The sequence below is a fragment of the Mus musculus genome, chromosome 14 (assembly GCF_000001635.26).
Source record: "Mus musculus strain C57BL/6J chromosome 14, GRCm38.p6 C57BL/6J".
In the NCBI taxonomy this organism is placed as follows: Eukaryota; Metazoa; Chordata; class Mammalia; order Rodentia; family Muridae; genus Mus; species Mus musculus.
The window spans coordinates 24,478,355-24,499,681 of record NC_000080.6 but is presented as its reverse complement, the minus strand read 5'-3'; the positions used below and the strand labels follow the sequence as shown (position 1 = coordinate 24,499,681).

Below are 21,327 nucleotides of genomic sequence, written 5' to 3'. Positions count from 1 at the left end.
CTCTCCAGCTGTAATCTTCCCATCGTGCCTGATGAGCAGTCAAACGGCTCAAGTATTCTGTGTGGAAAAACTCAGCGTGTGACAAGGACACTCCACTTACTGTTCAATCTCTAATTCTCCACATTTCTTTTACTCAACCAAAATAATGAATGAGAAAAGTCCTCAGCCTGGCACACGGGGTCTTCCTGGGGTTGTTCCCTGCTGACCTTTGGGGGGGGGGGGGGGCGGCTTGCTCCATCAGGTCTTATCCTCCCACTCCCAGCCTGAAGACTATGGGAGACAGGGCCTCAGGTCTGGCATAGGAGGAAAGTCTGGAGAACGGAGGAACAGCTGTGTAGTGCTTTGGGACTCAAGAATTTGTGCTGTCCACATTGATAACCCAGAGTCAGCCAGCTATCTTTGCTGGTCTGAGGTCTGTTCAGAATGGGATTTCTCCTGTAAAAACAGCAGGAGTTAAGGGCAACTGTCTGAAGCCACCTAAACAAATTCAGGATTTCCATCTTTCCCCTGCCCCACCACAGAACGGCCACTCCCTCACGCACCTGCTTAATCATTTTTCATGGCCTTGAATGTGACTCTGCTCTTGAATTTGAGCCAGATCACATCACTTAACCCCATGACCTCCGGAAACCTTCCAGGATCCACGGCCTTACACCAAGTTTGGCTGTGGACTGCCACAATGTCCCAACCTGCTAGCTACTCCAGGAGCCAGACCACAAGATCCTCTATTGGCTTCTTTCCTCCCCAGGTGCCAGATCAGGGACTGGCAGGGCACAGTTAACTTGGTAAATGGGTAATGTGGTTGGCTAGGCTACCTATATTCAGTATCCCTATGGCAGATGGCACCTCACTGACCAATGTCATGCCCAAAAGAAAGCAGCTTGGTGACTGAACATACAGTACTACCTTGGAGTCACAAAACTGCGTCCTAATCCCACCCTCACATGGTACCTCCCCAACCTAAACTACTGGTTGTCAGACCTCACCAGCATCCTTCCAGGTAAATTGTAGACCACTGTGCCCATAATGTACCACTTATAACCCACCTGCCTCAGCTCCAGGAGTTTGGTATAAGTCTTCTTGGACCAAATTAAAATTCTACTTTGGCAAGGAAGGAAAGCAATGAAAGACAACTGAAAGCTACACACACAGGATACTGGGGCAATCTAAAAGCAGCCCCCAACACCACAACGGAGACACTACACTTGCAGAACCATCTCCAGCCTTTCTTCCCACCCTTGATGGTTTCTACATGGAAGGAAGCTCACACACCACACATCAAGTAGGCACAAGGTCTGGAGTTTTGAGCCTTGTGCTCTCGTTCTCATTAATTTCCAGCTAGTGCTAGGCTGGAGGGGCGGTGCATGGGCCTTTTCTGTAGTAAGATCACTTAGTAAGTCACCCTCATGTCAATTGTAATGAGACACGATCAACTTAGATCAACTTTGCATTCTTATAAAGGCTTGCCCAAAGCAGAGCGCGTTATCATAGTTATCAGGGCTGTGCTACAGCTCCCAACACTCCCAAGCTCAGTAGCACAATTGCACACAAACTAGTTCCCCTCAGCCTCACAGTTCTGCCATCCTGAGCCTCAAAATAACTTGATTCAGAATGTCTGAACAGGTACCCTTCAAAGCCCTCGATCTGACATGAACCCAAACATCCAGAGGAATTCAAAGTAGCAGAGGGGACAGACTGATGAGAGTGCTAACTGGCTAGGCAGAGGCTGGTTGCCCACTCAGGCTGCCTACAACCATCACATAGGAAGGTGGACCACAGTGGCTTCAGCTATTTCAAAAATACCCTCTATCAAGGAACACTTACAGGTAGGTAGCCAGTGTGACTTGTTTCTCTGGAGAGCCTGGCCCATGCCTGGAGCTCAGGAAGCATGCCTGTACAACTGTCCCTGCCCACACCAGCCACAGAAAAGGCCCATGCACTTCCTTGCCCCAGCTAGTTATCATCTTTGACACCTGACTTTTAAGAAAACTGGTTTGTCTGGGCACAGGCCTTTAAATCTTACCACTCAGGAGGTAAATCTCTATGCTGCACTCCTTTCAACAGACCAGCTATGTAACTTCCTGCCAACAGCAGTCTCTCCTGTACCCACAGGTTGCTCCTCTGCTCCCATACTCTAACTAAGCAACCGACTCCTGCTCCAGGCTTCCTTGACTTTTTCCAGACAGGGTTCTGTGTAGCCCTAGGTATCCTGGAACCAGACTAGCCTGAGACCTGCTTTGACTCCTGTGCTAGCCTCTGCTGTTTAGTTACCTCATCCTACTCCATATAACCCTAGCCTTCAGCCCGTGACCCATTCTACTCATTTGATTCCAGCAAGGGAACTGATTCCCTAAAACAGCTTTACACCCAAGTCTGCAGCTACAATAGTCACATCTTTGCTCCCCACGTTGATGCCCCATTTTACAATGCTGTCCAAATCTCACTTGTCCATTGCTTCAAGATGTCTCATTACAATTGACATAAGGGTGGGAGGGGCTCAGTGATTAAGAGCACCCCCACGGCACCTCACAACCATTTCTAACTCCAGTCCAGAGGATCCAACACTCAGACACACATGAAACCAAAACACCAATGCACATAAAATATCTACCTGCCTGAAACTAGAACTACAAATGATAGCCAGCCACAAGGCACTGAAAACTTGAAACCAGGCCATCTTCAAAAGCAAACAAACCACTTCTCTCTCCAGTCCCAAGATGTCCCTAGTTTTCCATTCAATGTTTATTGCATTTACAAGTCTGATTACCACATGGACCCATACAAATTGATAAAATACAGCCTTTATAGAGAAAAACTCACCTAAGATCCACATAGGCTAAGCTTCACTCTCAGCACAAAAGCAAATTTAGCCCAACCGAATATCTGACTTGATCAACTCAGTTCAGGCTCTTGACTCTGATCCCTCCCAATATCAGGCAAAGCAAAGTATCTGTTGCTGGACTGGTGACTATGGGCCACTGCCAGAACACTTGCTGCCAAGCCTGGAGTCCTAGCCCAAGACAGACTCAATTTCCACTGGGATAAGATCTGGTAAGCTGTCTCAGGCAGATTTAGCTTCAACTAAGGCCAAAAGCCAGATGTGGGGAACAAGGGAGACTCACCTCTAACCTCTGTACTGAGGAAGGCAGATCTCTGTTCAGGCCAGCCTAGTCTACATGAGTTCCAGACCAGCTAGAGCTAGAGATCATCAAGCAGAGGGAGGAGAGGAAGGCCTGGCTTCTAAGAACAAAGTTGAAGGGGCTAGGGAGATGGCTCAGCAGGTAAGAGCCCTGACTGTTCTTCTGAAGGTCCTGAGTTCAAATCCCCCAACCACATGGTGGCTACACCTGCCCATGAGATCTGACGCCCCCTTCTGATGTGTCTGAAGACAGCTAGTGTACTTATTTGTAATAAATCTTTGGGCTGGAGCAGGGTTGACCGGAGCCAGCAGAGGTCCTAAATTCAATTGTCAACATTCACATGAAGACTCACAACCATCTGTACAGCTACAGTGTACTCACATACATAAATCTTAAAAAAATAAAACCTCAAAACACTCAGTGTTCAATAAAAATCAATTAGAAAAAAACTCAGAGTCTAGGGACACAGAAAGGTGTTGAGCAAAGACGATGCTAACAGGGTAATTGGTCCTACACTTTGCCCATGTAGTTATTTATGTTCTCTCCATCACCACCCTCTGCCAGGAAGGATCTGTACCGGCCTCTTACACTGGGCTTTTCACCAAGCCCAGTGCACTTGACTGCATCAACACCCAAGCAGCCACCTGATTCTTCTAATGCCCAATAAGCAGCAGAGCAGACGTGTAGGAGCTTTTTAGTTTATTTGTCCTCTCAGAAATCTGCACATCACAGCAAAACATCAAGTCACCGCAGATCTACTCCTTTGGCTGTAAATGGAGAAAGAAATTCAGTCAGCAACAGTTTTAAAAAAGATCTTTAAAGTTCAAAGACAAACAAATTCTAAAAATAACTCATGCAGAACAAGTATTAACCTAGAACAGAAACTGTAAGGATGATGCAAACACACAGAAACTAAACTAACATTCACGTTAGAAATGAAACAAAAACAAGTCACCATCTCTGAAGTTTAGACAGTCAATGTTAGTACTGTTATAAACTACACTTGCCAATCTACTTATAAATGTTCACGTGCTTGGTCTACTACATCAGTAACAAGGAGTCTAGTGATCTACGGAATAGCTTGAACTATACCTGTATCCAATCTCCACTCACTGAATCAGTGGCAGGAAAGGGGGAATGGGAAGGAGGAAAACAGACAGTTCATTAGTAGTCCTTTTTCAAACACCAAAATTATCTGAAGTACATGCAGATACCTCAGGTGACTGTCCTCTGTTGTGTACAGAACATTCCTTGCACAGCACCCACTTCTGACAGCACCTTCCCTGATTACCAGTTCCAATGTTAACAAAGTAACAGGCAACTGCATTAATGCCAGAGTGGTGCCACCAACCCATGTTGCACATGGATGACAATGGGGCTGGGCCCTTTGGCTCAGGTCAGCCTTGTGCCAGGCAGAGGACCCAGACTTGGGAATCTTTAGACTCCAATGGGAGGAGCTCTGTATGTATGATTAGGCAGGCAAGTCTTTGAAATCTGCTCAAAGTACTTTATACCAATCTTGATACCACAAGGTATACAGATTAGTAACAAAAATTTAGCTAAAGTAAAAATCCAATTACTTTACAAATATATGACCAATGCCTTGTATGCTCCACTGTATACAAAGGATGTTCTAACATCAAGCAAAACAAATTCAGGACATTACTATTTTAAGCCCAGTTTTAAGCTAGCCTTTCAAAGTGTAGTGTACTAGTGAGATCACCAGCTCCACAGAACACCCCATCCAGGGGGACAGAGCCTGGCAAAGAATTTGTTTCATGGCCTTCAGTTCTGGCTCAAAGGACAAACCTACATCAACACTTCTGATCAACAGGTATGATCTGCAACACCTAAGCAGCGTTGTCTATGGGCAGTGCTCATTAGCCAGTGCTGATAGGAAAGCAGTAAGTCATTTGAGTGTGGTCTCAGGCAGGCAGCTTGAAAGGTAGGCAGAGGGGAGTGGGCAGATTTCTAAAACCATACAAACTTAATCCTAGTGCACTTAATCTACTGCACAGTGTTAAGTGTGAAACGGGAGCCATCCCGACTAAACTGCATGTGGTGAAAACAGTACCAAGTGTCAGAAGGTTACTTCAAAGTTTTCTATTACGAACAGGAGACTAGTTAACAGAAATGCTAGGGCCAACCAGCTTGGATCAGATGCCATTATTCCCAAGGGAATCTACTGGTCTTGACCATTTCCTGAATACCAGACTCTAACTACAAATTAAAGGAGACCAGGGCACCTACCTTCCTTTAGAAGACACCTCCCTCCATCTAACATGTGTTTTGGGGGTCTCCAACATAAATATGAGTAAGCTTTTCCTTCTGATAGTTAAGACACTACTTAAAACAGGCACTGGCACTTTAACAAGCCGTACTATAAAAACCATCATCTAAAAGCCAACATGCAAAGCATCAGAGCCAGCTCAGTGAAGGTGGCACACCCCACACCGTGCCCAATGGCAGTACCTGCTAGGTATTTCATTTCTGTTGAACAAGAAATCCAGACAGTAGGAGAGGGGAAAAAATTCACAGAACACTTGATTATTCAGCAACCCAACACCTTAAATTCCATTCTACAAGATTAGCTAGCAAAGCTGGTATGCAGCTACTACTCAAAATCACTGTGATCTTAGCTAACTGGAGAGGAAAGCACAAGCCACATTGATCCAACTGCTTCAAAAACCAGCCCATGTAAAAAAAAAAAAAAAGGCAGTCCCAGGGAGCATGACCTGCTCTCCCTCGAGGGGACTGTGTCAACTAACAAGAAAATTTCTACAACAATCAGGCCTTAAAAGCAGCCACTAGGATCGCTGGATCAATGTGGCCTTATGTTGGAGTGTGCTAGTCTACGAGCAGAAGAGGTGGGCCAATCTACTCTATGATACTACCACACTACAGAGCTTCTCAAAACGTTACCTTCTGCAATCCAGAAGAGGGGAAAGAAAAACACCAAAACAGATTATTTAGAAAAGAAAGCCCCTTCTCACAGAAAATATTAAGCTTAACAACTAATGACATTTCTGCAGCAGCCATGAACCATACCTTTTTGCCAGCACCAACATTGGCCTTCGCCGTGCCCCTGACCTTCTTCATTCTGTTCTTGCGTTCCTTTCGCTGTTTTCGGGAGGTCTTTTTCTTCTCATAAAGGCCATGCTATGAGAGAAGAGTGCATTTAATGGAATCCTTCCTCACCACTCTGATACCAGCTCAACCTTTTAAAGCTGCCACAACAGCCAGGCGTGGTGGCGTACGCCTTTAATCCCAGCACTTGGGAGGCAGAGGCAGACGGATTTCTGACTTCGAGGCCAGCCTGGTCTACAGAGTGAGTTCCAGGACAGCCAGGGCTACACAAAAAAAACCAAAAAACAAACAAACAAACAAAAAACAAACAAACAAACAAAAAACCCAAAAACCCTGCCACAACACTGCTCAGCATCTTGTCTTTCAATTTCTATTTCTCCAGTGAAGGAAGGAACACTTTTACTAAGAACCCTACCACCCCACCCCCACCTCGGATCCTAACCCACTCATCTGTTCTTGGCATTCTAGACAGAATCTTCACAAGGCTCTCAGCAAGATTCCCAAAGCACCACTTTTTTTTAAGATACCTAGCCAGGTGTGGTGGCACATGCCTCTAATCCCAGAGCTGGGAGACAGGCAGGATAATCCCTGTGATTTGAAGCCAGCTAGGGCAACACCCTATCTCAAAAAAAAAAAAAAAAAAACTTCAGGAAGTCCTCATGTCCAACTGTTATAGTAGAGAATTCATCATACCAAGGAGTAAATGGACTAAAGAACTCATGAAACTGGGTAAAGTAACTCCCAGTTTGTGGCTAGCCTGTGCTAAAGGCCATGCCTCAAATAAACAACCCAATGAAACAAACAAGAAAATAACTCAGGGTGGGCAACCCATGCCTGTAATCTCACCACGCTGGAGACAGAGGAGGTCAGCCTGGGCGACAGTGAGAAGTCACCTAAAAGAATGAAATAAGCCAGCCAGGTGCATCCTGACCATCAACCAAGCTTGTTACCCATTTTGGACTACATGAAGTTTGTACATTTTTAAAGGTACCATGTGTGCATTGTATATTGTATATGGTAACTTTCCCATTAAATGATACCAACTTTTCCTAGGCATGGACGGCAGCACGGCTCATACAAAACAGTGAGGTATGGCAGTGCACACCTGCAATTCCACTACTTAGAAATAGAAAGCCCAGTAAAGACTGCTAAGTTCCAGTTCAGAAGGCCAGAGAAACTGCATGGAGATGGGCTAGTGGGTAGGTAGAACACCACAAGTTTGGCCCAAACTGCTTATTGTATCCCAATATACACTGGAAAACAAAATCTAACTTGCCATCCTAACTCAGTCCAGGCTGGGATTACAGGCATGTATCCATTAAAGAATAAGATACCTACTCTTGCCAGTCTGTGTTTAGGCTCATTCTTCTTTGCATAATCTAAAGAATCATAGATCATGCCAAAGCCAGTGGTCTTGCCACCACCGAAGTGGGTTCTGAATCCAAATACAAAGATGACATCTGGTGTGGTTTTGTACATTTTGGCCAGCTTTTCCCGAATTTCTGTCTTTGGTACTGTTGCCTTCCCAGGATGAAGGACATCAATGACCTATAAAGAGGTGTAAGAGTCAGTACTCCTTACAAGTTAACTACATCTTCAAAAGCAGACACAAAGACCACATTTTGACTCTGATCCTTACCATCTGTTTCCTCTGAAGCAGACGGTTGGTCATGAACTTCCTGGTCCGGATGGTTACTGTGTCATTCTGCAGGTAACACACAAGTCAGTAAGATGTTAAAAATCTCGTCTTGCCTTTGCTCTGGCCTTTCAGCAATTACTAGCAATGCAGTCTAGAAAGAGGCAGGAATTGGGGACAAGCTATAAAGGAAAGAAAAGGCAAAAAAGCCCCAAAGCAGGCGACAGCGCCTCATAAACTACCATAAAACAACTCATTTTCTCTCACGTCATCCAAACTTCACTTTAGATTATGGCTATCATTTGAAGTACTACTGATTTTGTGATCTCACATATTGATTTGAGAATCCCTGATCACCTGACACTGGACACCACCAGGACTCTCTACATGCTGCAACCAATGCCTCTAGTGCTTGGAGAGAGAAGTCTCAGTGGTTCCCAGCATCTCTCAGTGGCTACCCAGACACAGGACTTCGCCAACTTCTTCCCTAATTAGAGTAAGTACCGCAGTAGCTGGCATTCAGCGAGCTTAAACAGACACGAAAATTAGCAGAGATCAACTCAAATCGGCAGCTTGCACATGGCTGCTTGCCTTCCGAGCTCGACTCGAGGAATCGGGATTAAGTCACCTCGATAGCACCATGCACGAGTCAAAGAACAGCCCGCGCGTGGCGGAAGGCTCAGTCCTCCGCCTCAGAGAAGTGGACAAGGCCACTTTTTGGCGGTCCCCGAGGCACCCAAGTTCTGCTCCACCGCTCAGTCCGCTGGCCCAAGAGCCGGAGGCGCCTTCGTCACCTTGGCCCGCCAGCGCCCGCCTCACTCGTGCCCCTGAAGCTCCACAGGGGTTTCCATAGCCGAGGCCCGGGAGCCCAAAGCCCGGCGTGTTCCGGACGGCGGTGCCGGACAGCCGCGACTCGGCGACCCCGGGCGACCGGCCTCCGTGAGGCAGGCCGGAGCAGAGTAAGTGGGCCCCGGATGGCTGCAGCTCTAGTGGGGTCCCCGAACAGGCAGGGATGGCGCGGATAAGCGACGGATAGTGCTGAGAGCCCGAGGAGACTCACCATGATGGCTACGGCGCCGGAGCTGGAGAGGAGGAAAAGAGGACCGCTCACTGCCGACCAATCATATCAACGCGCAAGGAAGGACCCCAGCGCGGGGGCGTGGCTAAGGCCTTGGGGTAGACTACAGCAATGCCTGACCGAAAGTACTTGAAGCCACGCCTCGCTAGCCCTTAGCCACGCCCCAGACCTGGGCTCTGGCTGGCCTGAATTGGATCCACTCAAATTGATGTATGGTTACACAATCGCGTGTATATTTCCCATTCCCTTCTTTTCCGTCCTGCATTTGTATTTTGTTGTTTTCTGAAACAGGAGTTCACTATATAGCCCTGGCTGCCCTGAAACTATCGCTGTAGATCACGCTGACCTCGAATTCAAGAGAACGGCCTGCTTCTGCCTCCCAGGCACGTTGGATTTGAGAAATGTGCGCTACTTCACCCAGTAAAGTTCGCTTTCAATGTCATTTGTTTAAATCGGCGGTTCTCAGCCAAAGGGTCACGACCCTTTTGCAAGGGTTGCCCAAAACCATCAGGAAACAGATATTTACATTACAAGTCAAAATCACAGCAAATTAATTACAATTAAGTAATTACAATTAAGTAGCAACGAGAATAATTTTATTTTTTAAGTATTTATTTATTTATTTTTGGGTTTTTTGAGACAGGGTTTCTCTGTGCTGTCCTGGAACTCACTCTGTAGACCAGGCTGGCCTTGAACTCAGAAATCCGCCTGCCTTTGCCTCCCAAGTGCTGGGATTAAAGGCGTGCGCCACCACTGCCCGGCAGGAATAATTTTATAGTCAAGAGTTAACACAATATGAGGAACTGTAGTAAGAGGCCGCAGCGTTAGCAAGGCTAAGAACCACTAGTTTAAATCTTAGAGGCAGGTAGTTGGTTTAAATTGTTTCCACTAAGCAGGGCCTAAGAGGTAGAGGAAGGCAGATCTCTGAGTTTGAGGCCTACAAAGAGTTTTGGGTCAATCAGGGTTGCACAGTGAGACGCTGACTCAAGAATAAAATAAAGTGCCGGGCGGGCGTGGTGGCACATGCCTTTAATCCCAGCACTCGGGAGGCAGAGGCAGGTGGATTTCTGAGTTTGAGGCCAGCCTGGCCTACAAAGTGAGTTCCAGGACAGCCAGGACTACACAGAGAAACCCTGTCTCGAGAAACCAAAAAAAAAAAAAGAATAAAATAAAGTAAAACTTGTCTCCAAAAAAGTTCATCTTGAAGGCATTTAAGAAAGCCATTGGGGTCGGGGTGGGGTGGGGGCTTTGATCAGGGCGTAAAGTAAATAAATTAATTAATGAGAAAAAAAAGGCCTTTCAGTCAGCATCCCTGCTTTACACCAGGGAAATAGCAGAAACCTTAACTACTCACCCCTATTGCATTGACGTGACACCACGAGTTGCTAGTGACTTTTTCATAAGGTTTTTCGTGTGTGAGGCTTTAGGTTCTTTAAAACCAGACCTTCGAAGCCCATGCAAGGTCTTGAAAAATCCATTGCATTGCCAAGAATGATCCTGAATTCCTGATCTTTCTGCCTTCACCTCCCAAGTGGGGCACCACACCTAGCAGTTTATTGGATTGGAAGGGAGGATTGTGGCTCTTTTGGCTTTGAGACTTTCTGAGAGTCTTTTAAAAACTTGTGAGTTTTTAAAAGACTGGTTTTTATCCAGCCAGCCTGGATGACATGGCTGGATCCTGGCTCCAGTTAAAATTTTAAAAGAACTGAGGATGTAGGTCCACTCAGTGGCGGAACACTGTCTAATATGCAAAGGCTCTGGGTACAATCTACATTGTTCAGTATGCAATGGCTCTGAGTTCAATGCCCAGCTCTGGATGGAGAAAAAAAAAAAAAAGAAAGAAACTATCTATTTGAACCAGCTGTGGTGGCATACACCTATGAATGACCACACCAATCTGTGAAGTTAAATAAGAGGATTAGCCAAGAACTTGAGGCTATCCTGGGCTACAAAGCAAGCACCAACATACCAACTAGGGTTACATAGAGAGAACCTATCTCAAAATATATTTTGGGTTTTTTTTTGTATGTGTGTGAATCTCTGATCTGACACAAAATAAGCTTTTAATATTGCCTGAACCAGAAGTTAATGCTTTGCATAAAGTGGAGCAAACATGAATTAACAGCATTATTCCAAGGGAAATACCCGAGTACAGGGCTTAGTGTGCAGAGGAGACCAACCTGCACTTCTGCCTGCACACACACAAACACACACAAGTATGTTAAGTCCCCAAAGCAGGCCCCCAAACGGCAGTGCTGACGGCACTATTTTAAAGTGATGGTCTGGACCCCACCAGACCTTGCTAGGAAACAGACTTAAAGCATTTCTCAGAAGCCCTTAACAGCTGGCTGAAGGCTCCTGGCTGTATCTGTCAGTCTCCTCCCTGCCCAACAGAGTTCTCATGCTAACCACCGGGATTTTCTGAGCTGGCCCCACTCCAGCCATATAAGTCCCTAAAACCTAGCAAGGCTTTGCTGCTGGGAGCTGTCTTCTACTGTTCTTAGTGGTGGCCTGGCAGTTGGTTTTGTTTTGTTTTGTTTTGTTTTGTTTTTGAGACAGGGTTTCTCTGTGTAGCCCTGGCTGTCCTGGAACTCACTCTGTAGACCAGGCTGGCCTCGAACTCAGAAATCCACCTGCCTCTGCCTCCCGAGTGCTGGAATTAAAGGCGTGCGCCACCACGCCCGGCTTCTGGCAGTTTTTAATAGACCGTTCTTTCTCTCCTTGGAGAGCTGAAGGGTTGGGTGGGTTTTTGTTGCATCTATTTACAAAACACACAATTCAAAACGAACCATACATATATATTACATATGCTGTGTAAGAATAAGCGTGTTTATATGTGTTTGTATATATGTTTGTACACAAGTATGTAAATAGATATGTAAATTTACTTATTTATACCAGGTGGGATGTAACTGAGCACTGAGAGTATGGAGACAGGATGGCAAATTCAGTACCCGTCGGGACTATATATGGAGAGCCTTTCTCAGGAAACAACAACAACAACAACAACACACACACACACACACACACACACACACACGCGCGCGCCGGTCCTTGTTTGATTTTTTTTTCTATTTGATGTAACTTTTTGACCTTGAGATTTAAAAAAAAAAAAACAAAACTGCGGGGCGTGGTGGCGCATGCCTTTAATCCCAGCACTCGGGAGGCAGAGGCAGGCAGATTTCTGAGTTTGAGGCCAGCCTGGTCTACAGAGCGAGTTCCAGGACAGCCAGGGCTGCACAGAGAAACCCTGCCTTGAAAAACAAAAAAACAAAAAAACAAAAAAACAAAAAACAAAAAACAAAAAACAAAAAAAAAAAACAAACAAAAAAAGCGGTCCATCCGTCTCTTCTGCTGTTTTTTTGTTTTTGTTTTTGTTTTTGAGACAGGGTTTCTCTGTGTAGCCCTGGCTGTCCTGGAACTCGCTCTGTAGACCAGGCTGGCCTCGAGCTCAGAAATCCGCCTGCCTCTGCCTCCCAAGTGCCGGGATTAAAGGCGTGCGCCACCACGCCCGGCCTCTTCTGCTGTTTTGAGAAACCCACCTGAAAAAGCCATTTTCCCCCACTGATCTGCGCGGCCTAGGTGCATTTTCGTGAAGGAGCCGCTAGATGGCGATCTAGAAGGAGGGCTCAAAGCAGCGTCTGCCAAGCCTCTCTTCATAAAGTCCGGCGGCGGAAGAGGAAGCGGCACGTGCGGCGCTCTACGGTGGCCGGGGAGGCTGCTGCAGCTTCCTTACTCCTAAATACCTAAGCACCCCGGGAAGGTGCGGCGACAGTGGTTTTTGTAGTCGCAGCTCCGAGAAGGGCGTCCGGCCAGCCGGCACCATGGTGAAGGAGCAGTTCCGCGAGACGGATGTGGCTAAGAAAATGTAAGGACGCCCCCGAAGGGGTGGGGGTGAGGTGGAGGCTGAGGTCCCGGGTCCCAGAGTGTCCCAGGAGAGGGACAGTTGTTAAGGGAGCGAAGAAAAAAGTTCCAGGATGGGATTTCAGATCCTGGGGTGGGGGGTGGGGGATCCGTGAGGTATAGCGGGGAAAGTGCAATGGACGGAACAGTGTCAGAACGGGCATTCTGGGCGAAGATGCCACCTCCTGAATCCCTGCGCTGATTACTCTCAGCGGACCTCTTCCTCTGGCACGAGGACACAGTTGTGTGCTGACTCAAGGTTGTCAGCTAGAAAGTGGCAGGCTCAGAAACCAAGCTGCTCTTCTGGGCTCTCTGTTTCAAAGCTTAATTATTAAGCCCTGGTTGTTTGATTTTTTTTTTTTTTGGCGGGGGGGGGGGAGGCTAAGGCGGATCTTTTTGCTTCTTCAACTTACATAAGAGAATGTACTGAGGACAGTGTTGTGCACTAAAGGTCCCGCAGAATGCAGTCTTTCTGCTTGGTCTGTTGTAGAGTAGACAAATCAGCCATGATTGTGGCAAATGCAACGACCAGCAGAGAGGAGACTGAGAGCACCAAGTAATGAATAAGTCTGGGCTCGGTGCAGACCAGGCTCCTTTTAAAACACGTACTGGAGGGACAAGGTAGACTGATAGACGTGAAGCAGGGGACTTACACTATGTGAGTCTTGCAAGGCGTGTCAGACTTTTGGAGTGTTTGGCCAGGACAGAGTTTGAGGCCATGGCAGGGATCTAGACTGGCAATGATGGTGACTTGAGCTGGGTCCAGGGCTCTGAGGTGGATGTGGGGACTTTGGAGAGAAGTGAACTTAAAGGGGCATAGGGCATAAAATGGAAGAGAGAAGCAGAGACAGAGGTAAGAAAAATGAGACTGGAGGAACTCTGTGTTACTGTTCACTGGGACAGGTGTCACCTGGGTGACCTCCGACTGTTCTCAGTCCACCATCTCAGTCCTTCACACGCACCCTATTCACATGAAAGGATCCTCACACAGCAGCCCAGGGATGCAGAGCCACAAGCCAATAGTTATGCCACTCAGGCCAAGGCAGGCAGTCAGGAGTTTGAAGCTAGCCCAAGCTACAGAGCAAGACCCTTCATTTCAGATGCAAACTAGATCTCTGTCACCTGGATCTTCCAGCAGCTCTTGGTAATGCTGACACTTGATTCCCTCCTAAATCCCAAGCCCTGGCCCCTGCAGGCCTTACTGGGCTCATCTTGTACCCTTAGCTGTCTGTGCCGCTTGCCTGTGATTCTCTGGTGATGCCCAGTGCCTGTGGGCCAAGGAATCTTTACCTTCTGCTTCCTATCTTCATTCTCCTATTTGCTCTGTCTGACTTAGAATTCAGCTGGAAGATCACCTTTGCAGAGAGGTGTTCTGACCAGACCCTGGTGTCCCATCAGACTGTACCATCATCCCATGTTATTTTAATTCTCTCTATCTTTTATGAACAGTTAGTGCTCCTACCCCAACTCCAAACAGATAAAGTCTTTTATTCAAAGCAGCACAGTATCTCTAGATGAACTCTTTGTCCATGTAAGTTGTTACTTGCTTGTGTTTCTTAGAAAATGGCAAAGGGGAGGAAGCCTGCACACGTTTGATCTAGATGTAACTTTTCAGATATTCTGAGTTGGAGATGCCCATGCCCAGTCAACTAGAGGTGGCTGACGTAAAGAGATTTCGAAGACGTCTATATATACAAACAAAGGGCATCCCTGGGAGGATTGTGCAATGAAGAGGAGGAAGGGTGGCACCCAGAATGGTGGGGGGGGGGGGTGTCCAATATGCAAATGATAGCAGTGGAAGAAGATACCTCAAAAGACCCAAAAGGACTAAATGAAGACAGTAAAGGAGAGTATAGGCCGGGTGGTGGTGGAGCACGCCTTTAATTCCAGCACTTGGGAGGCAGAGGCAGGCGGATTTCTGAGTTCGAGGCCAGCCTAGACTATAGGCTACACAGAGAAACCCTGCCTCAACCCTCCTCCTCCCCCCAAAAAGGAGAATATACTGAGAGGAGAGGGGCACTGAAGGTGTAGGGAACCTGAAAGCAGAGATAAGGAAGCAAGTCCAGACTGAGAAAGATAGGTTCATCACTAGCTTGCCCACCAAGGGAGTGACCTTGAGAGCAATAACGTCTCATGAGGGAAAATTGAAACTCTTTCCCGTAGGATAAAGGGTTGAAGACCCAGTTACTAAACTCTGTCTGGGTCTGGTGGAACGAGCCTGTCCAGGAGTCAGAGGGCAGGGTGGTTTTGGTTGTGTCCATGTGTGCCTAGATCCATGGGCTTTGATACCTTTCTCTGGTTTGTTCCCACTGCAGAAGCCATATCTGTTTTGGAATGAAGTCCCCTGAGGAGATGCGCCAGCAGGCACATATCCAGGTTGTCAGTAAGAACCTGTACAGCCAAGACAACAACCACGCCCCCTTGTTGTATGGAGTGCTTGACCATAGAATGGTAAGGCCCTGTCCCTCCCAGTGTTCCACAGTTGACACGTGAAATCGTTGGTCCCAGCTGGCTGTGAGTTAGGAAGATTGGGCCCCTTTCTTGTGCTCTCCACCAATGGCTGGGTGTTCTTTCCTCCAAAGGGTACGAGCGAAAAAGATCGTCCTTGTGAGACCTGTGGGAAGAACTTGGCGGACTGTCTCGGCCACTATGGCTACATTGATCTCGAGCTACCGTGCTTTCATGTCGGGTACTTCAGGGCTGTCATTGGTATCTTACAGGTGAGCGAGGGGTCAGGGACACTGGAGGGAACCCAGGAACTGTGGCTGAGGAGGGGTATATCCAGAAGTTTCTATACTGTGCCCATAGTATTGCAATCTTGCATTATGTTAAATTCCTTACAGATTCTCTAATGTTCTGTTTCCCTTGAGAAAGCAATAGCTGCAGAAGAGATGGCTTACTGGGTAAGGCGTTTGGTGCTAGTCTGAGCACCTGAGTCACTTGCCAGGTCCCGCGCTGTTGAAGGAGAGAGCTGACTCCTAATGTCCTCTGATCTTCACACATAAGCTGTAGCTCACACTGAAATAAATACATGTTAAAAGAAAAAAAAAATCTGCCCAACTGAAAGTGGTAGTTTATTCATCGCAAGCCGTGCTAAGCTAGGCGTAACATATACTGGAACCTTAGCACTCAAGAAGCAGACAAGGAGAATCTCAGGTCCAAGACCAGCTCAGGCTGTGCAATGAAACCTGTCTTAAGGTTTTAAAAATCCAGATTCCAACTGTTAAAAACTATAGGACTGGTGATGTGCACGTGTAATCACAGGGCTAGAGAGGCAGAGGCAGGAAGATTGCGAAACTGAGGCTAGCTTGAGACGTGAGTTCAAGATCAGCCTGAACTAAATAACAAAAAAAGATGGTAGGGTAGCTAGAGTTCATTGATATGCATGCCTAGCATGCCTAAGACCCGAGGTTCAATCAAACACTGTACAAAAATAATAACAGTTCCAACACAGAAGACACAAAGAAGAATACAGCAACAAAATCCTGCCATCTGGCCTTGAGCACCGACAACATCCTGGGAACACGGGCTGCCATGATGAGTAGATCTTAGTTTGTGATAATCCATTCCATGTACACAACAAAGCAGAGACATTTAGTAGTAGTGTTTATTTATTTTGTGTGTGTATATATGTCTGTGTGTGTATATGTATATATATTTGTGGGGGGAGCCACTCAATGGGGGTCAGAGGATAACTCGCAGGAGTCAGTTTTCTCCTTCTACCTTGTGGCTCCCAGGAATTGGACTTAGGTCATCAGGTTTGGCAGCAAGCACCTCACCCAGTGATCTATCTCAGTAGCTCCAGAGGTGACATTTTAAAGAGGAAGGATTTTTTTTTAGCCTCTTATCTTTGTCTCCATTCTGCTTAACCTTTGAAAGATGATCTGCAAAACCTGCTGCCACATTATGCTGTCCCAGGAAGAGAAGCAGCAGTTTCTAGATTTTCTGAAGAGGCCTGGCCTAACCTACCTGCAGAAGCGAGGCCTGAAGAAGAAGATCTCAGATAAATGCCGGAAGAAAAGCACTTGTCACTACTGTGGTGCCTTTAATGGTGAGGGGGATGCCTAGAGGCTCAGCCATGGCCCTTCTGTTCACTCTTTGTTTCGTGGATTGATTTTGTAAGATGGTTTTAAATCAGCTGTTTGCCTGTGAATTAGGATTATGGGCCCCGAAGCTGGTGTGTTCCTAGAAAATGTTCCTCTCCTTTTGATTGACGTAGCAGTTTTGTTAGACTATAACCTTTGGACAGCATAGCTGAGAACCTGACTTTTTAAATCCTTTGTAAATTAATTCAATCTTGTAGGTACCGTAAAGAAATGTGGTTTACTGAAGATAATTCATGAAAAATACAAGACAAACAAAAAAGTCGTGGATCCCATTGTATCAAACTTCCTGCAGTCCTTTGAGACAGCCATTGAGCATAACAAAGAGGTTGAACCCCTGCTGGGAAGGGCCCAGGTAAGCTGGAAATGTATGCTGACCCTTGCTCTACATCTCTAGAACATCATACTGGGGCCCACACATGCACACAGATGCACTCATACACATCCTTGCCTTCCTCCGGTCTCCACCCCTAGTATGCCCACATTCTTTAAAAAGAAACGAGGGTTTTATTTTGTCTCTCCCCATGGAACCTCCCAGGACTGTGATAGGTAGATATCTGGCATAAAGTTTTATTTGAATTGGCTTTGTAACTCCACTTGGTTGGTTGTGATTTCCCTTTAGTGTTTTCCTTTCCTAGTGGGGTTGGGGAGTAGTCAGGGTCTCAGGGTGTAGCCCAGGATCCTCCATTCTTATGACTCCTCAGTCTTCTAAGTGCTGGCATTACAGGCTTGTGCTCCTACACCCAGGACATGGGTGGAGCTGGTTAGTCCAGCTCAGTCTATGCTGTTGTGGGCAGCACCATATGGTTGAGTAGAAAAGGACTCTCAATGATTCTACAGCAGTGATTCTCAGGCAATTCAGGTCCCTGAGGGACTGGACAGAAATTAGTCTGTCCCCAGAAGACTAGTGGGTCCTCACACTCATGTCACCAAACACAGGACACGTCCTGAGGTTGGTGAACAGTCCCTCCATGGAGGTCGGCAGTCTCCCACATCCTCTGTGCCTGCTTGCTGTGCTCCTCGCCTGTGGTTCCTGGTCTCTGCATCATTGTACAGGGCACAGGTGCCAGCAGCCTCTTCCCAGTGCCCCCGGCCAGCCGGCTGCTCTTGCTGATAAGTGGGTTCTAGACTCTGCAGTCCTCTGGCCTTTCAGTTTCATGGCATTCCGGGGTCCTGTCTAGCTGCAGCTGCTTCCCAGCTGAGACCCAGCCTCTCGCTGTCCTTTTCCTACCATCTACTTCTCACTGGACTTGAAGAGTTCCTGCCTTCTTTTCTCAGATGGTAGGGAGGTGTTCATGGCTGGAAGACAGGAGCTATTTAACCAATGTCATTCATCCCGGCTGTCCACACTTGCCTTCTATGCTTTGGGGTCCTAATGTCAGTAGCCATTCTTTCTAACATTGTTTCTCTCCTAGATCCCTAGAGAAAATGTTTGTTATTGTCAACTTAAGTATAACATTTCTTTTCTTTTCTTTTTTTTTTTTTTTTTGAGACAGGGTTTCTCTATGTAGCCCTGGCTGTCCTGGAACATAAGATTTAGTTAATAAAATCCCCAGAAAGTTTAATAAGTAGAAAGCAACTCACATAGTGACTTTAAAAAAAAAAGATATATTTATTTATTTTATTTATGTGAGTACACTGTAGCTCTCTTCAGACACACCAGAAGAGGGCATCCCATTACAGATGGTTGTGAGCCACCATGTGGTTGCTGAGAATTGAACTCAGGACCTCTGGGAGAGCAGTCAGTGCTCTTAACCACTGAGCCATCTCTCCAGCCCCCTTTGCTTTTGTTTTTGAGACATGGTCTTTCTATGTTAGTGGTTCTCAACCTGTGCATCTTGACTACAGGGGTCAAACAGCCCTTTCCCAGGGGTCACCTGAGACCATCAGAAAACACAGTAACAAAATGGCAGGTTGGAAGTAGTAATGAAAATAATTTTACGGTTGGGGGTCACCACCACATGAGGAACTGTATTAAAAGGTCACAGCATTGGGAAGGTTGAGAAAGACTGTTCTATGTAGACCAGGCTGTCCTGGAACTCACTGTGTAGACCAGGCTGGCCTTCCTCTGCTTCCCAAAAGCTGGGATTAAAGGCGTGATACCAGGCCTCACTCCATTCTTAGGAATTTTAGATCTCTAATCACTTGCCTAGTTCTTAATGTTAGCAACTCACAGCTTAACGTTTTTAATACATTTTTGTTGATTCTTTAAGAAGTCCATATATGCATACAATATATTTTTATCATATTCACCCTACTTTTCTTCTACATCCCCTCAGATCCATGGCTTGTCCCTTCCTACTTTCATGTTCTCTATTAAATACCCCACCAAGTCAAGTTTATACCGTCCATATATCAGGAGAGAGGTCATCACTGAGACATGGTTAACCCAGCAGGAACCATAAAGAGCTCTCCCTTCCCTAAGGGCCATCAGCTAGCGATGGTTCCTCAGCTTGCAGTGGTATCTGTGAGCGAGCCCTGGCCCTCCTTCACAGCATAACACTTTAATGAACTTAATTCAAAGGTAATACATCTAAGTTTATAGAAAAAACTTGATTATAATAAAAAGGCAACAAAGACTCAGCTAAGTGCTTGCAAAAGGATTTGTGATGCGTATTTAGCACCCAGACGCTGAGGAAGCCAGTGTGATGGTTTATGCTTATAATCCCAGCTGTGGGGAAGCAGAGACAGGCGCAACCCTAGGGCTCGGCTGGCCAGCTGGCCCTAGGCAATTCTCCACTAAATAGCAAGGTTGAGGCTATATGGGAATCTGTCTCCAAGCAAAGCAGACAGGGAAGGATAACCTTACCAACCTGTCAGAAACTAACCTACTATCCCTATTCCTTCCTGCTCCTGTAGGAGAACTTGAATCCTTTAGTAGTTCTGAACTTGTTTAAGCGCATCCCAGCTGAAGATGTCCCGTTACTCCTGATGAACCCAGAATCTGGAAAGCCCTCTGATTTGATTCTCACCCGACTTTTGGTGCCTCCCCTGTGTATCAGACCGTCCGTCGTGAGTGATCTGAAGTCTGGAACCAATGAAGATGACCTGACAATGAAACTGACAGAGATCATTTTCCTAAATGATGTTATTAAAAAGGTCAGTGTTTCCCGTTAACGTTTGCGTCCTGCAGTGAGTGCATCTGGAGATGTTTGCTCAGTAAGGTTTGAGACAGCTCAGAGAGCAGGCTTGTCTGATCTCTCTGTTCTCTAGCACCGGATCTCCGGAGCCAAGACGCAGATGATCATGGAGGACTGGGATTTCCTGCAGCTGCAGTGTGCCCTCTACATCAACAGTGAGCTCTCTGGCATCCCTCTCAACATGGCACCTAAGAAATGGACGCGAGGCTTTGTGCAGCGCCTGAAGGGGAAACAGGGTAGGTTCCTGACAGGATGTGCATTGTCACCTGTTGAGAGAGTGGATGTCTGTTCAGATAACTGCCAAGCAGCACAGAGCGTGGCACGGACTCACGATGCATTTTGATTTGTTTAGGTCGATTTAGAGGTAATCTGTCAGGGAAGAGGGTGGATTTCTCCGGCCGAACAGTCATCTCACCTGACCCCAACCTCCGGATTGATGAAGTAGCCGTGCCAGTTCATGTGGCCAAAATTCTAACTTTTCCTGAGAAGGTGAGTAGCATTCAGCTGCCGAGTTCTTTGTTTCCAGTCCAGTGTTTTCATTTGGACGGTTCATGCTACACATATAAGCAAATATCCAGAAACTCACCCAGCTTTGTGAAAATATCTCACTCCTCTTTGTTTATGGGGGTTTGTTTGTTTTCTTTTTAAATGGTGCCCTGTCTTCATGTACATCTGCACGGCAGAAGAGGGCGTCAGATCCTACTATAAATGGTGGTGAGCCACCGTGAGGGTTGAGTTCAGGACCTCTGGAAGAACAGTCAGTGCTCTTAACCCCTTAGCCATCTCTCCAGTTCATTTCACACACAACCTCTGTAACATCTACACTGGTATGGGCATTGTTGTAGCTGGTGGTTGTTGGGTGTTTTGTTGATGTAGTGGTAGAGATCTGACCTGGGACTACTTGGACCAGGCATACTATAAGCACTCAACTGCTTTTATTAAGGCTTACACGATTTGCACCCTGCTCCACAGACCAAAAGCAGAATCTCATGGACCCTAAGGAGACAATTATTATCAAATAGCTATAGCCAGTAATAGGTTTTTGGTTTGGTTTGGTTTTTTAAGATTTTATTTATTTTATATAGGTGAGTACACTGTTCTCAGACACACCAGAAGAGAGCATCAGATCCCATTACAGATGGTTGTGAGCCATCTTGTGGTTGCTGGGAATTGAACTCAGGGCCTCTGGAAGAGCAGTCAGTGCTCTTAACCTCTGAGCCATCTCTCCAGCCCATCAATA

General features: G+C 46.5%; 2 protein-coding genes across 9 annotated transcripts in view; one reads left to right on the top strand and one right to left on the bottom strand.

The window, feature by feature from the left end:
- Positions 1-2,721: 2,721 nt before the first annotated feature.
- On the bottom strand, positions 2,722-9,004 carry Rps24 (ribosomal protein S24). 7 transcript variants are annotated; one of them, NM_001360584.1, is made up of 8 exons: positions 8,924-9,004; positions 7,867-7,932; positions 7,566-7,775; positions 6,189-6,299; positions 6,063-6,065; positions 5,613-5,630; positions 4,233-4,252; positions 2,722-3,907 (listed from the first exon to the last, which is right to left on the bottom strand). In NM_001360584.1, exons 1-6 carry the CDS (start codon positions 8,924-8,926, stop codon positions 5,625-5,627), a joined length of 399 nt encoding a protein of 132 aa, NP_001347513.1. In that variant the 5' UTR covers positions 8,927-9,004; the 3' UTR covers positions 2,722-3,907; positions 4,233-4,252; positions 5,613-5,624. The 7 variants fall into 7 exon arrangements, with proteins under 7 accessions (NP_001347513.1, NP_001347514.1, NP_997518.1 ...); NM_001360585.1 differs by lacking the exon at positions 5,613-5,630; NM_207635.2 differs by lacking the exon at positions 6,063-6,065.
- A 3,607-nt stretch (positions 9,005-12,611) lies between these two features.
- The window catches only part of Polr3a (polymerase (RNA) III (DNA directed) polypeptide A), a 38,377-nt gene continuing 29,661 nt past the window's right edge, over positions 12,612-21,327 (top strand). Inside the window, exons 1-8 of one of the 2 annotated variants that reach the window (XM_006518819.4) lie at positions 12,612-12,809; positions 15,160-15,295; positions 15,427-15,564; positions 16,724-16,895; positions 17,148-17,302; positions 19,807-20,046; positions 20,161-20,323; positions 20,440-20,576. In XM_006518819.4, coding sequence (XP_006518882.1) covers positions 12,766-12,809; positions 15,160-15,295; positions 15,427-15,564; positions 16,724-16,895; positions 17,148-17,302; positions 19,807-20,046; positions 20,161-20,323; positions 20,440-20,576 — 1,185 coding nt within the window. In that variant the 5' untranslated portion in view covers positions 12,612-12,765. The remainder of the gene's footprint in view (positions 12,810-15,159; positions 15,296-15,426; positions 15,565-16,723; positions 16,896-17,147; positions 17,303-19,806; positions 20,047-20,160; positions 20,324-20,439; positions 20,577-21,327) is intronic. The other variant, NM_001081247.2, reaches the window with a different exon arrangement.

Coding starts and splice junctions, on each gene's coding strand:
- Rps24 (NM_207634.2), bottom strand. Junction 7,776..7,866: donor TGCTTCAGAGGAAACAGATG/GTAAGGATCAGA, acceptor ACCTCTTTATAG/GTCATTGATGTCCTTCATCC. Junction 6,300..7,565: donor CTAAACACAGACTGGCAAGA/GTAGGTATCTTA, acceptor CTTCTCTCATAG/CATGGCCTTTATGAGAAGAA.